General features: G+C 43.7%; 1 protein-coding gene across 1 annotated transcript; it reads right to left on the bottom strand.

Moving 5' to 3' along the window:
* Positions 1-1,483: 1,483 nt before the first annotated feature.
* DHCR24 (24-dehydrocholesterol reductase) lies at positions 1,484-12,917 on the bottom strand. The gene is made up of 9 exons (XM_035123272.2): positions 12,250-12,917; positions 9,305-9,460; positions 8,326-8,431; positions 7,983-8,101; positions 7,632-7,895; positions 6,639-6,782; positions 5,859-6,056; positions 5,534-5,712; positions 1,484-5,094 (listed from the first exon to the last, which is right to left on the bottom strand). The coding sequence occupies exons 1-9, from the start codon at positions 12,478-12,480 to the stop codon at positions 4,941-4,943; spliced, it is 1,551 nt and encodes a 516-aa protein (XP_034979163.1). The 5' UTR covers positions 12,481-12,917; the 3' UTR covers positions 1,484-4,940.
* Positions 12,918-15,171: the final 2,254 nt, after the last annotated feature.

The following is a 15,171-nucleotide window of genomic DNA, read 5'->3' as shown; positions in this document are numbered from 1 at the left end:
CTCTTCTCACAATTCAATCCTCTTTTTCAGGGAGAGGATTACGCCTGTTAATAAAGGCCTCTGAAGACTCTATTAATCTATCTGAAGACTCTTTGCTTCCTGAAACATAGGAAACTCACTAGGGATCCGCTGCATTTCTAGTTAATGTCCATAAAAAATCCTGCCAAGAGAACACAGACAGACACCTCAACATTTGCTATATTGTATCCTGTACCCATCTACAATCATTTCTTGGTAATTATGTATAACACTCAAATCAAGACCCTTGGTAGAATATGGTAAATGTGTTTTTTGAAAACCAGCATGCTGCTGTAATTGTATCAATATTAAAAATGCTAGACACAAACTGAACTGCTTACTGTTACATGTAGCCCACACCAGCAAAAAAATAATAATTGTACTAGTCGGTTGTATGAGTAAAGAAATCAGAGTTTGCAGTTGCTTTTGGTTCCTCCAAATATTGCAGGCAATCAGGGTCAGGTGTTTTTAAAGTGCCTCTCTTCTGCCAGGGGTTTATCTGGAAAGTGTGAACTCATATCAGAAGCACCAATACATGTTGGTTGGGGGTGATGGAGGAGGAGGAGCTTCTTGGCTCTAGTCTAGTGTAATACCTGAAGGTAACTTGGCAGGTGCACAAGCTATGTACACATATAAACCTTGTGCGATCCTAGTCACACAAACAGAAATAGAAGCAGTTGCTAGAGACATAGACTGTAAGCAGACAGGGATGATTGGCATGAATACAAGTAGTTGTGTTTCCTATCAATCTGTTGTTTCATCACCATCGAACATTTTCTTGCTTTTTTGTGGGTGGACACATTCCCTACAGATCTCATAGGGTAGCACTGACTGTCACAGCATTTGAACACTAGATGGTTCAATCCTATTTGGTGTGTGAAAAATTCTATTTAATTAGACCAACGCGAGCCAACAGGATGCTTTACTGATGTTGATGCAACTACAAGGACCATCATCCCCGACCATGAGGCCAACAATGTTTAGAGGGCACATATTGGTTACTTCTGAACTAGATAGTACCGAAGCACAAGGAACTGAAATATTAGTTCATTTTGTCAATTCCTTTAAGGACATGTTATTATACTGCCGAATAAATGTTAACTTGCACATAATGTGGTAAAATAATGCCAGGCAAGACCCTGTAGGAATTTATGGCAAGGTTCACTTTTCAGACATTTTATAGGCTAATGGAGGCATAGATTCTTTTTTTTTTAAGGATGCAATACAACATATTCTATAAATATGGATGTGATTCCAGGATTAGAAATAACAGTTAAGTCTAGGAAAAAGCTAAAGGTTGAATTTTGATAGCTTCAAAAACCCTATGAGCACACCAAAAAGCTCCTCAACCCAGCTTCTATGAAGACCTACTTGAAATTTTTCAAAGAGTGATGCCCTATAAATGACATTTCCAATGTATCTTCCATTCTAAGTGACTCGAGATGCTAGAGACGTACAGCAAAGATCTTCTCAACACCATTTTATTCAATCACATCAAAATAGCATATTTTTTTATGGTGGTAGCGCAAGTTCTGCCCGAGAGCAGCAGTACAAAACAGCTGACAGTTGCAACGTAAGTACACTGTGGCTGCTGGTATAAAATTAGGACACCTGTGTGGTTGGTACTCTTTTTCACTATGGTTGTAGCAATAGAGGACAAACACACTTGCAGATACAGCCTGTGATGAGAAACAGAACCATGTGCGACACAAAGACATACAGTGGGACCTCGACTTACGAGCTATTCGACATCCGACGTTTTCGAGTTATGAGCGGAAAAAGTGGCCGCGTGCTTACGATTTTTTCGACATCCAAACGGAAAAACCATTTGCGGCTAGATGCAGTTTCCTTGACTTATGAGTTTTTAGATGCGGTTTCCTCGACTTACGAATTTTTCCGTTTCCAATGCATTCCTATGGGAAACCGCGTTTCCTATGGGAAACTCGACTTACGATGTTTTCGACCTACGAGTGTGCATTCAGAACGGATTAAATTCGTAAGTCAAGGTCCCACTGTACTCTACAGATTACAGACTCTGGCACTCCCCCCCCTTTGCCTTTAGAACTCATTCCTGCACAGATAAACAATGGCAAGCATGGATTGCGCTGTCAACTCTCAGTCCATTTCTGGATTCAACCTATGCCCAACACACTGGAACAGCTACAGTGGCTTTTTACTGCTCCTGCCACTTCCTACTCTTACAAACATTATGAGAATGGTTTTCAGATGTGCTACAGTAGTGTATCCAGGGCTTTCCCCCATCAAGGAATGGTTATCAGATGGATCAGTCTAAACACATGTGCATTACTGAGTAACTAAAATATGCTCGTTTATTCTCTTCCAATAAATAAAATCACCATCTGGTCATCATAAATAAAACCCCACAGACAGTAAGATGTTTTCATATTGTATGTCTCACCAAGCCGAACATTTCTTCCTATGTTCAGATAAATAATTCCACGTGAGAATTTTTGAGTCTTGACTAGTCTTTGGATCAGATTTTGGTTAAACTTGGTGCAATGAAAAGGAAATAAGAAACCCAAACCCACCTAACCCCTGTAAAACTGATTACAGATGTGAAGCGAGTTTTATAATGGGGAAGTTCATGGCCCCAGCCCAACTTAACCTATTGCTATTACAGTCATACCTCAGGTTGCGATTGTGATCCGTGCGGGAGGCACGTTCACAACCCGCAGCGTTCGCAACCTGCAGCGCCAGGTCTGCACACACGTGTGATGCGCTTCTGCGCGTGATGTCATTTTGCGCTTCTGCGCATGCGCCAAAACCCGGAAGTAACCCGTTCCAGTACTTCCGGGCTTGGCGTGGAGCGCAACCCAAAAACGTGCAACCTGCAGTGTTTGCAACCCGAGGTATGACTGTACATTAAATTTTTAGGAAGCATTGATGTTAGAAGCGTTGGGGGCTTATTGCTTCAGTGCAGAAGCTTTAGCCTAACAGTTAGAAAAATCACTAGCTTTTAGAATTGTGAGAAAGAAAGTAGCCATGTTAACATTTTAACATTAATCAGAACGTATGGAAAAGGGGGGTAAACACAAGTGTAAATTTGAGGCCCGCTCCTCTCTCTTTCTAGTGTGCAACCCAACCCCCTGGACCACTAAGGTTGGGCTTAATGAAGTGTAGCCACTGCTACTTCCACAGCCCCACTGACACACACCAGCCAGTGTGGAAGAAGCAGGGGGCAAAATCCCCCCTCACTAGAACAGCTCCCAGGGCTGGGCTGGTGGCCCAGTTTGGGCCTGTGGCTGTCAGCAGCTGGGATGGCTCAGGATCCAGTTGATCATGTGTTGGTCTCCCAACCCCAGGTTTCTGCTGAATATCACCAGCTGTATATGTCACCCACCTTCTGAGCGAGCACTTTGGAGGGCTTGACAGATGGCAACAGATCTCTCTCGCTGACAGATCTAGGCAGAGGGACAGCTCTGCTTCATCCAAACCCCCTGCCTTTTGTTGGGCAGGATGAGGGTAAAGAGGATGAAGAAATGGTATCTGTCCTCCTACAAGGCTGGCTGCATGCAAGTTTGGCTTCTAGATGTACGTGGCTCTCTTAAGGCTTACTGAAAGTGGGACTTGTGGGTAAATGTGCATAGGATTGGGTTACATCATACAAAAGCTTACGTTTCCTTTCATCTACATGTGGGGTCCATGTTCGGACGTTTAAAAAATCTGGATTTCTATTCCTACCCCACCCGCATTTCCAAACGCTAATGAGGTCTTAAAAATAGAATGGCTAAAATGATCCAGGTCTCTTCCAGTTGATTAAGGCACTAAAAATAAAAACTTCCTAAAAATAAAAGATACCCATGGTCAATACTGCCTTTCAAACTAAAGTTATGTGCATCATCTACCACACAAAACCCACAATTTGCTACACATTTCAAAAACAAAATAAAGCATAAATTAGTTAGGCAACAAAATGAAACCACTTTGCTCAGTGTCAGATCAGTGTTGATCTTCTCCGTGTATTATGAAAGTGAGGCCAATCTTGCATTTCTGACAATCCATTTAAACTGCTAATCCAGTGTCTGTTACCCAAAAAACAGATAACCATAGCATATTCTGTATCTTCTTGTAGCAGCAGCAGCGAAACCAAAAAGCAACACAGGAAAACAAACAAACAAAGGCCATCCAGCGGCAGTTTGCACTGAAGACTTGTAGAACAGGGGGCAAGGGAGAGAACAGACAAAAGCAACAGCATTTATAAACAGGAGAGATAAATGTATCAATCCCTCCACAGTGCATGCCAGCAAGTCTCCCCCTGCATCAAATAAACTTTGATGGAAACAACTAAAGAAAAAAGTACGGTAATTCAAAGTAAGAGAGAGAGGCTGAACGGTTCAAATTGCCTGCAAACCATAACTTCCAACGCTTTCAGACAGACAGGTCTACAACTGTGAATCTAATGCATGGTTACTTTTAACAATTCAAATGGAAATTCTGGGAAAGCTTAGTGATATGGTATAGGCAACAGTGACGTAATTTAAAGGCAGTCTCATTTGGCAAGTATTTGGCACTACCCTCGTGTAGAGGTGATGTTCTAAATTAGAGGATCCCATCCCATTACATTTGTAGTAGTGAAGTTCCTATAAAACTCCCGCTGGCAATTGCTAGCCAGATTGCAGTTCTAGCATCCTCAAAATTCAGATTTTTTCCATTCTTCTACAGGAAACCACTAAAAGATCTATAGCAAACCTATAATTAAACCTTATAGGAATTTCCATTTCTAAGCTATAATATTATTAAGTGTAGATTTTTTTTCCATATAAAGGCAGGAGTTTATATCGCTTAAATCACAAATATGCTTGAAGTCTTTGGGACAGCAACAACATGCTTTTGTTAAGGGCAGAGCAATTAGTTATTGTAAAATCCAACTTCACCCAATTTCTTGTTCAGGTGAGTCCGATTTAATGTCTTGCAGATTTGCAGATTTTATCATACACCTCTGGAAAAGCATCATTACAATGAAGTTGCTTCCTCAGCTTGTGGTACAGCGAGCCATCAAACATTTCCCAGAATTCCTCACGGGTCATATAGCAATCAGCATACAACATCTGAAAACTGAAAGGAAAAATGAAAAACAGATCTTAAAATTGTTGCATCAGAAGGCGGCAGAAACTATTGCTCATTTCTTTGAGCAGGCTCTTTTGCCAGCACAAACGTTCAGATCTTGTCCTAAAGGAACCCTTTTGTCTAGTCCCAAGTACTCCAATAGCACCCCATGAAACCAACTCTGAATTTTAGAACAGAAAACACTTCAGACTGCTCAGTAGCCCCCAAAGGAAAGTCTGTCATAGCAGCTTATAATGAAGCATGTTTTTGTTAAATAATATATGCCTTCAGGTAAAAAGGATCCTTTAAAAAAAACCTGATCAATAAAAAATTAAGTTACAATTTTTTTTGTTTGTGCAACATCATCATGCAGCAAGCTGAAAAGGTAACTGCAAGAGGGTTCTCCTAACAACATGAGAGAATGCCCTTTCGGGACTTAGGCCCTTACCCATGAACATTCCTTACAAACTTTTCTATTTGCCTGGTGGAAGCCTTAGCTTCAAAGTGTTTTGTTTTGGGCTCTCCATAGGCTCCAACGTCCACATAGAGCTCTGCTTCATTTCCTTTTGGGTGGATCATGCCAGGGTTATTGGGCAAGATGAAGGGGCAGAGCCACAGAGGATAAACCTGGAGACAATGGAAGAACAAAAATATTCATGGCAGAGCAATACATGGGAGCCACTACCCAGCCCTTCTGAATCCTGGAGTTGAGACATGTTTTGTGTAACTACTGCTACTAAGAACAACCTGGAAGGTAGGAAAGATGCTCTTACTTTAATGTCACTGTGGAAGGTTTCGATACATTGCTCAAGGCTTTTTATGGGGACCATCATGTCTTGTACAACGTGATGCTGCTCATAGAGCTTCCGAATTGCTTCTCCTTGGGTGAGTTTTAAGAGGGAGATTTTAGGAGGAACCATCCAGCCGAACAGGTAGCGGAAAACAGGGTTATTGCCAAATGGGATGATATCCTAGAAAACAGACCAACACATTACAATTACTAGTTGCACTAATCAGTACATACAATAAAATAAAATAAAACCACAGCACATATGGATTTAGCTAATTAGCAACAAATCCCACATAACATTGGAAGGAAGTCCCTCCTTCTAAGGCCCATGGAGGACTTTTGTTAATGGGATCTTCTGTGTAGTCAGCTGCAACAATATGATGCATTTCAGTCTGGGGAATTACTGCAACCATTTTTCCAGTTGGCTCACCTTGGAGCTTACGACAAGTCCTGCGGGGAAATGCCTCCTTTGCCCCCAATGGCTTGAAATCAAAGGGCGTGGGCAAATGAAATGGTTTTTTTGCACTGGCCACTGATCAGCTGACATCAGGCAACCAACAGGTGGGCAGCTGTCAAACTGGGCCATGGGAACTGGTACACGCCAGCTGGTCAGATCTAGTTTCTACCCCGATATGGAGAAGAAGTTCGGCCTAGTCAACTATTTCGCTAACTAGGTTTATCATTACCAGAGAGAGGGTTGAATTGATAAGGAAGTGTCCGTGGGCTTGACTGACAGCAAATATGGCACGAACTGGAACCTTACCTGGAGCTCCCAGAAGATGCTCCGTGTATGCCTGTGATAGTAATGCCTTGCCGGGATATATTCCGTTCCCGTCTTGTTAGCCTTTAGATAGTTCTCCACATGCTTGAAAAACCATGGCTTGTAGTAGCACCCAATTCTGTTGATCTTAACATAAACCGGAACACAATGAACACACCAACACAAAAGCAACTTTGCCTGAAGACAAAGTTTCATAACGTGGCTCTAATTGCAGCTGCAATTGAATGCAAGTTCTTTTAATGCTCAGCACATTTCTGCAACTGTTAAGAGTAAGATTGTCAAGGAAACGCCAACAACAGGTTGTGTTGATCACAGGTAGCTAAGAGGGTTGCTGCTCCAGATGTTACTGCACTACAATTCGTTCCACCCCTAAGCATTGGCCAGCAATGGCTGGGGCCAACTGGCAGTTCAGTCCAACTTCTGTAGGGTGACACACTGTCTATCCTTGATGTAAAGTCATGCAATGTACAACATTTACATGCAATTGCCTGTATGCAATCAACACTGGCAATTATTTTTGAAGATAAGAACTGCCTACAGGCCAATTCTGTGCACTTCTATCAGGCAAATTGGTTTGCCCCAGGCCTGTGGGAGAAATAGTTTTGTGGAACGGCCTCTCCCACCAGGTTAATTATGTGCAAGACATTCCACTCATGGAAGTATTTGCCCTGTATTTTGTTAAACTAGTTTAACAGTCACTCCTTCGTCCAGAGAACCATGGGAACGAACTACTTTTCTGTAAGAGAGGCTAGGCTCCAAAAAAAGAATTTACAACACTCTCAATGAACTACAGTTCTCTAGGAGAAGCTACCATAAAATACCATAAAAACTGAAGGAAGCCTATACTGCAGATCTGGCTCTCTTAACTTGAGAATCAACAAAGTGCAGCAATTGATTATCAGAGGCAAGTTTGGCTAGTTCTCCCCCCGCTGGTGCCCTTTTTACCTGAAGAAGTGAAAGAATCAATGTCGTTACCTTACTATGATCAGCTTCATTGGTCAAAACTCCGGTCATTATGACAGCTTCTTCTAAAGAATAAACCAGACCCTCCACAAAATGGTTTTCTTTCTTCTCAGATTCTTCAGCAAATCTCTTGCAGATTGTCTTCAGTCCTCTCACAGGCTCATAATGCAGTTTCACATATTTTTTCGCTGGGATCATTTTTATCTCTGCTGCCACCAGGAAGCCCAGTGTGCCACAAGACCAAGGAACTGCATAAAATAGGTCTGAGTTCTCCTCCTGCAAAAAGTACGCAACGCTAAGGCACATACAGATACAGAGGAGGCATAATGTCGCAAACCACAGCAAATTAGAATGTTATCTTACCGGTGTACATCTCACGTGGCTCCCATCAGCAAGAACAAGTTCATAGGCCACGCAGGAATGCTGAAACAGTCCATAGATGTGGGAGGAAGATTCAATACCAGTCCCCATGATCAAACCACCTGAACAAGAGATCATTGCACAATCAGATGAATTGTATTTTAATTTTCCAGAGGACTTACTTAAATAACAAGTGAATTTTCCCAACTTGGGAATCATACAGTGAGCATTAGAGCTTATGCATCACAGAAAAGTTTAAAAATAATTTGCTTTTAATTGCTAAGTGGAATAGTATTGAAATATTTAAGAGTTGTAGTTATATTTTACAAATCCCAAGACCTCTCACCTACGGTAAGGTCATCAAGTTCTGGTACCACTGGAACAGTCCATCCTATGGGGTTGAGGTGTGCTGTTAACTGTCCCATCGTGACCAAGGGTTCCACACGGACAACCTAAGGAAGAACACATTTTATATGCCAATACTGAATACCGAATACTCAATACAAATCTGATGCCAGAGCAGTAACACAGAAATGCACTCTGCTCCATCATTTGGTGCACACCTTAAAAGTTACCTTGGTCTTTGTGAATCAGGAAATACAGTGGAAAAGAAATACTTTAAACAGGTTAGTGTGGCAGATTATGCTTGCCTATCCTGGATGTAATTAGGCAAATTACAACTAGGAAACCCATAGCATGAATGCTTTAGGTTGAGCAGCACAACAGTACTTTCTGTAGCAGACAAGGCAGGTAAAGGTGCACCATAAACTTGAGATTTTGGCCCAATAAAATCCTGTCTGCACTGTTTATCACATACATATATACTAGAACATGAACAAAGTGCAGGATCATGCCTCTGTTCCTGGCTATTGTACCTTCCACTTGCTAGGAAGAGTTGTGCAAGCCAACCTCCCATGAACAGAAGTCTCATCCTTCCATTTGCATATAGAAATGGCAGCTTTCGTTTCTTTCCCACCAATGAGTTTGCACTGCGCCAACCTGGGCCCTTGCAGTAAGCTGCAGTGACATGAAGTCAGGTAAGTGCTGCTGCCCCACTGCCTGCTACCAAGACAGAGTGAGCAAAAGATAGCAATTCTGAAGACACCAGCTAGTGGGGATACATCCTCAGTAGTACTGCCACACCAGAGGTCCTGTGCCCCAAGTTCTGATTCCTCCACTTCGAAATCATGCGCCTCATCCTTGGTCAGGCACCTCAAAGAGGACCAGAAAGCACAGAAACCAACAGGCTCAGTGGTGTTGAGCAATGGCCGCATCCCTTGAACAAAAGTTCATCACTTAAATAGAAGGATAAATTCCAAGCTTACCATTCTCTCAGTGTCCACTTTTAGAACATCCATCAAGTTGATTGTTATATTCTTAAGTGTCTTCTTGTACTTTCCAACACGAAGAGACACTGTAAGCCAGCCAGGACGTCCTGTGCACATATATGTTTTTAGCCCTTCTTTTTTCCATTCTCGTACCTGCAAGAAAGGAAGATTAATTTAACACCTTATATATAACAACTTGATGTTGTTTTGCAAGTAATAGGCCATAAACAGATTTTCATCTGAGAAAACTGATTCTGACTAAAAGAATCCTATGTACACTATACGCACGCTTCCCTGGAAGTCCCATTAAATAGAATGGGGCAATTCAAAGCAAACATTTACCAGTACTTAACAAAATTTATATACTGCTTAATTTAGAAAACCTAAGCCAACAGTTCCCGAACTCCCTCCCTCCCCTAGACTACTTGAAAATTCTTGAGGGTCTTGGTGGACCACTTAATGGTTTTTCTGCCTGTTCTCAAGATAGTTACCTTCTTTTGTGTTAGCTTTAAAATTTGCATTAGTATTGCAATTAAGATAGAATAAGAGCCTACTAGGGCTGTTTTCACACTCCCACTGTGCTCACTGACATTCCGGTGCAAATGCATCCTGGACTTTGCAAATGCATCCTGTACAGTACTTTGTTACACTGCTGTTTTATGAGTTTCCCCCAAACTAGCTTCACACTGATTGAGACTCCTTAAGCCATTCGTAATTCATCTCCAACCAAGGTGTGAACACTTCTGCATAGGGAAAAGTCGTTCCTGCCTGCCAATGCACCCTAATGTGTACACAAACAGACACAAATCTTACACTAATGGAGCCGTGTTGATGTGAATAGCTGGGGAGGGGGGAGAGAATGAGCTGTGCTGTGGAATTCACTGGGGCAGCGGAAGGGATTTCACTGAGCTTTAAAGTGGTAATGTGAACACACTCTACTATCTGAAAAGCATGACAGCACAGGCCACTCTGGTCTTGATTGCACTGTGATGAGCAGAAGACTGCAGTGTGAGGTTAAAGTATCTCATGCTAATAAACCCCACGATGATGATGCCATTGGTGTGCATGGTGTTCTTCTAGCTCTAGCATGTCTCCTCTTTGGCCTTTTCTCTACACTAAAAAGCCCCAAATGCTGTAACCTTTCTACACAGGAAGTTGCTATTTTCATCAACAGGAACAAAAGAGTAAAGACTTGTTTGGTATAGTGACCTGTCAGGGAGACATGGCACAGAATAGGCTCTCTGCAATTTGAATGCTTCCTGATTTATGGTTTCCCTAGCATCAGGCACATACCTATGCAAGCCACATACGGACTCCCCTAATGTTTATGCCTCTTTTCCATAAACAAGAGGACCACTGAAGACTAGGTGTCCCTTGTGGTCCTTTCCAACTCTACAATGCTATGATTCTTTGAAGAAGATACTCTCTAGAGAGCAACAATGTGCCAAATACTGGCACTGCTATCTTGCAGCACCTTTCCCTCCACTTACAATTGGCTTGTAAAATAAAAAAATTCCTTCAGTAGCACCTTAAAGACCAACTAAGTTTTTATTTTGGTATGAGCTTTCGTGTGCATGCACACTTCTTCAGATACAGTGAAATGGAAGTTTCCAGGCACTTATGTAGAGAAGGGGTGGGGAGGGGTGGGGATGGGGAGGGGGGATCACTCAGAAGGGTGGTGGAAATGGGTGATTGACTGACTGATAGCTGTTGATGACCGCAAACGACTGCAAATGGTTTTGCATGAAAAAGCAAGGGTTGAGATGGCTGAAGATCGCTTATCATGTATAATGAGATAAGAACCCGATATCTCTGTTCAAACCAGGTCCCTCCATGGTTTTGAGCTTGGTGATAAGTTGCAATTCAGCAACTTCTCTTTCCAGTCTATTTCTGAAATTCTTTTGTAGTAAGACAGCTACTTTGAGATCTTGTATAGAATGTCCTGGGAGATTGAAGTGTTCTCCTACTGGTTTTTCTGTCTTCTGGTTCCTGATGTCAGATTTATGTCCATTTATCCTTTGGCGTAGGGTTTGGCCTGTTTGTCCAATATAGAGAGCTGAAGGGCACTGTTGGCATTTGATGGCATACACAATGTTAGAGGATGAGCAATTAAATAGTCCTGAGATGGTATGTTGGATTGGCTTGTAGTAACAGTAATGGAACGCTTTCTCTGCTGAAATACATCTCTATTTGTATTGACAATCTACCGGTTTCTGAAAGCACACCTGTTTGCAAGATGTGTCCCTTGATATCTTCATCTAGGGCAACCTAGTTAGATGAGCAGGGTACAAATAAATCATCATCATCCGATTTTCCCAACTTTTAATTTTAATGGTACTGTACTGTTTTCTAGTGTATTTTAATGGTTGGCTTTTTATATTTCCAAACTGCTCAGAAACCTACTCTAGCATTACATGTTATATAAGTAAATAAGATATTAATTTAGCACTGAATCACGGCTACAGGCCCACAGCTGATTGGTCAGGAACAGGGAAACTGACTCCAAATCATATCAGCCTCAGCTAGCAAAGCCAATAGCTGGTATGATGGCATGTAGTTGTAGTCCAACATCATCTGGAGGGCCACAGCTTTCCCATCCATGCTTTGGCCCATGGGTGCAGCCAGAGATGCAACCCAAAGCGACAGGGCAGCAACATAATTGTCAGGATATATCCTCTGAGTTTTTGTATGAGAAAAATTTCCAATATCAGCAATATCAAACCTGATTTTAAAAAAGGGGGGAGCACCAGACTCAATGGTTGCTGTGAGTAGACTGACCTGCAACTCACGACTTCTATTTAGCCTCATTCAAACTAAACCTCTGCTCTAGGGAACGACGGCCAGAACACCCCGAGTCTTACTAGAAAAACTGAACAGCCTACGCTTCTTCCAACTTGTAAACCCTTGGGGGGGGGCTTTCCCCCTCCGCCCGCCCTTCTCACCTGCTCCTGGATGTTGCGAACACGCAGGTTGTGCTGCCGGGGCGCGCTGTGCATCTTCTGCACCACCCAGGCGCGGAACTGGTAGTAGATGTCGAAGAGCACGGAGAGGGGCAGCAGGAAAAGGCAGACGAAGACCCAGCGGTGGTGGACCAGCACGTACGCGAGCCCCTTGTAGCGGGCCCACAGGATGAGCAGCAGAAGCCCGACCCCGAGAGACAGCAGAGGACCCATCGCGAACCCTCGCCGTCACTCACTCGCAACGCGCCTAATCGGATCTCCTCGACTCCCGCACAACCGGCACAACTTGTTTTGCACAGCCGGCCTCTTCAGTCCCCAGTTGCCCTCCGCCTCGTCTTCTTCCCACGTACAACGGTCAGCACCGTCTTAGCAGCGCCGCCGCCCTATGCAACGCAAGGCGGGCAGTCGCCCTTCTCCTTCCCTCGCAAACGGGGCAAGTCTCTTTACAGAATATGTTTGATGATGTCCACGAGACCCGGGTTCAGAAGAACCGCGTCGGGGACACGCGCGCACCTTCCCCACGACCGTGTCACACACTCGCTCGCGGACCGCCACCCCCAGCTCGCGAGTCGACCGTTCCTCGCGCTCCCCTGGACACCCGAGCTGACCCAACGTTCGGCGCTTGGCACCCGGCGCTCCGCCTCCGGCCCGACTCGAAGCACAGCCCACCTCGCTCCTGGTTGGCCGCTCGGGCTCCTCGGCGGTGAGGAGAGGGACGCCGTCCAACCAATGGAGTGGCGCCGTTTGGATCGGATCAGGCGCCGAGTGGCGGGATTGGCTGGCTCGGAAGGCGAGGGGGCGGGGAGCTAAACACCCGTACCGGCCGGGTGCCTCGGAGCAGCACGAGGCCAGTTGGCGGAGCGAGCGCCGCGCGCCGCCTCCCCACCCCAGGCAGGCATGCAGGCTGGGTGCTCTCGCTGTTGGGAGGGGGTGGGTGACACTGCAAGGCAGGTATTTTTTTTTTGGATGACCCAACCCCCGTTTCTGTTCGTGAACTGACGAACAGTGACCCGTCTCCGGTCCTGTGGAGGGTTCCCCGCAAGCCTTGCATCGGGGGAATGCCCGTCCTAAATTGCAGTCAGAACAAAGAGGCCTCTTGCTCGGACACCAAAAAATAGGGGAGGGAAATAAGATTGCAATCCTATACACACCTGAGAGTTGTTCCGTATAGGATTGCGCTTAAGTATTTTGGCAAAGGTTCCTCCTCCTTTGCTTATGGGACAACTTACGTGCCATGGAGACGTTTCCTTCCTGCCTTGCCTTGCTCTGCACACGCAGATACAGTTCTGTGGGCTCAGAAATGCAGTTGGCACGCTGGGGTGAAACGGCAGCCAGGGTCTGGAGCAGCACCAGGGGGGCATCCTTTCAGGCCACGTGCTGCCTGGTGGCACCTCGCCTGGAACCTTGTAATCCTGCCCCCTTTGTCCGGGGCACGGTGCCGCGGCACGAGGCGAACCATCTGCAGCCCCTGGGCGTTCGCCATGTTAGAAGCAGTGTCCAAGTTCTGAATCTTCACGCTGCTTGCTGAACAGAGAGGTCTTTGTGAAAACAGAAATCAATCCTATGCATTATTGTTATGATCGTTTTATTATTATGATGCTGCGTATTGTTATGCTGTGCATTATGTTGTTGTTGTTGTGCTTAAATTATGTTTTTAGTGTTGTACTCCGCCCTTGGATCTTTGGATAATAAAGGGTGGTATATAAATTGAATAATTTAATTATACAGAAGAAGAGGGATGAGTGAGTTGGCAGAATTCTTCGTCTGCTCTTGCACACACAGCAAGATACAAACATACACTGTTTTAAATAAATAAATAAAAGAAATGATGTACCAGTTCTCTTATCTTGGTAAGCATGTTGTGGGTGCCATGGGCAGCAAAATGAGAGGTGCTTGTTTTCTGTGCCTTTGAGTACCAAAACAAAATGCTCTGCGTGCATACAGTTAATGCCAAAACATTACTCTAAGCAGTATATGAAGCTGGATAACCAGTTACGAAACATTAAAACAAAAATCCACAACTAACTACTTTGATATATTTTGGAAAGTTGTTTGGACATTTGTTAATATACATCCAAATTTTGCAAAAGGCTTTCTGCAATCGAGCAGGTTTTCATCTATGTATGGCTACAACTGAACGGCATAGGATAAAATAATTGTAGAGTTGAAAGGGACCCTGAGGATCATCTAGTTCAACCTCTTGCAATGCAGGGATATGCAGCTGTCCCTTATTGGGATCGAACCTTCAACCTTGGCATTATCAGCACCATGCTCTAACCAGCTGGCCTATCCATTGAAACACCCATCATTAAAACACAGAAATGAAAATAGGAGATTCAGATAAAGTTATCAAAGTTAAAATCATTTGGCCTTGTAAGAAAGCCTGAAAGGGAAGAATAAACATAAGCATATAATGGATGGTGCAAGATACAGTGCATCACATTTTCAATTTGGCCTTTCTCACATGCCAAAACCATCCTTTGCTAGTCTATTAGAAAATCTACAACCATATCTAGACATCAATAGACATGGCTTGGAATCCAAGTTGGGTAAAAGCATGTCTGACTGAAGCAGGGGGAGGGGCGGAGTAAAATTTGATTGATAGTATGGTCTGGTTTGATTTTACTATACCAGATAGTATGGTAGACTTAAAATAATAATAATAATAATAATAATAATAATAATAATAATAATAATAATTTATTTATACCCTGCCCATCTGGCCGGGTTCCCCCAGCCACTCTGGGCGGCTTCCAACAAAACAGAAATTCTAAAATACAGAAATCCATCAAACATTAAAATACAGAGATCCATCAAACATTAAAAGCTTCCCTAAACAGGGCTGCCTTGAGATGCCTTCTAAAGGTCTGGTAATTGTTGTTCTCTTTGACCTCTAGTGGGAGG

This window comes from Zootoca vivipara, chromosome 7, assembly GCF_963506605.1.
Source record: "Zootoca vivipara chromosome 7, rZooViv1.1, whole genome shotgun sequence".
Lineage (NCBI taxonomy): Eukaryota > Metazoa > Chordata > Lepidosauria > Squamata > Lacertidae > Zootoca > Zootoca vivipara.
This window is presented reverse-complemented; position numbering and strand designations above follow the sequence as displayed.

Coding starts and splice junctions, on each gene's coding strand:
- DHCR24 (XM_035123272.2), bottom strand. CDS start 12,480: ATGGGTCCTCTGCTGTCTCTCGGGGTCGGGCTTCTGCTGCTCATCCTG. Junction 9,461..12,249: donor TTCGCAACATCCAGGAGCAG/GTGAGAAGGGCG, acceptor CCTTTCTTGCAG/GTACGAGAATGGAAAAAAGA. Junction 6,783..7,631: donor ATGAAGCTGATCATAGTAAG/GTAACGACATTG, acceptor GTTTATGTTAAG/ATCAACAGAATTGGGTGCTA.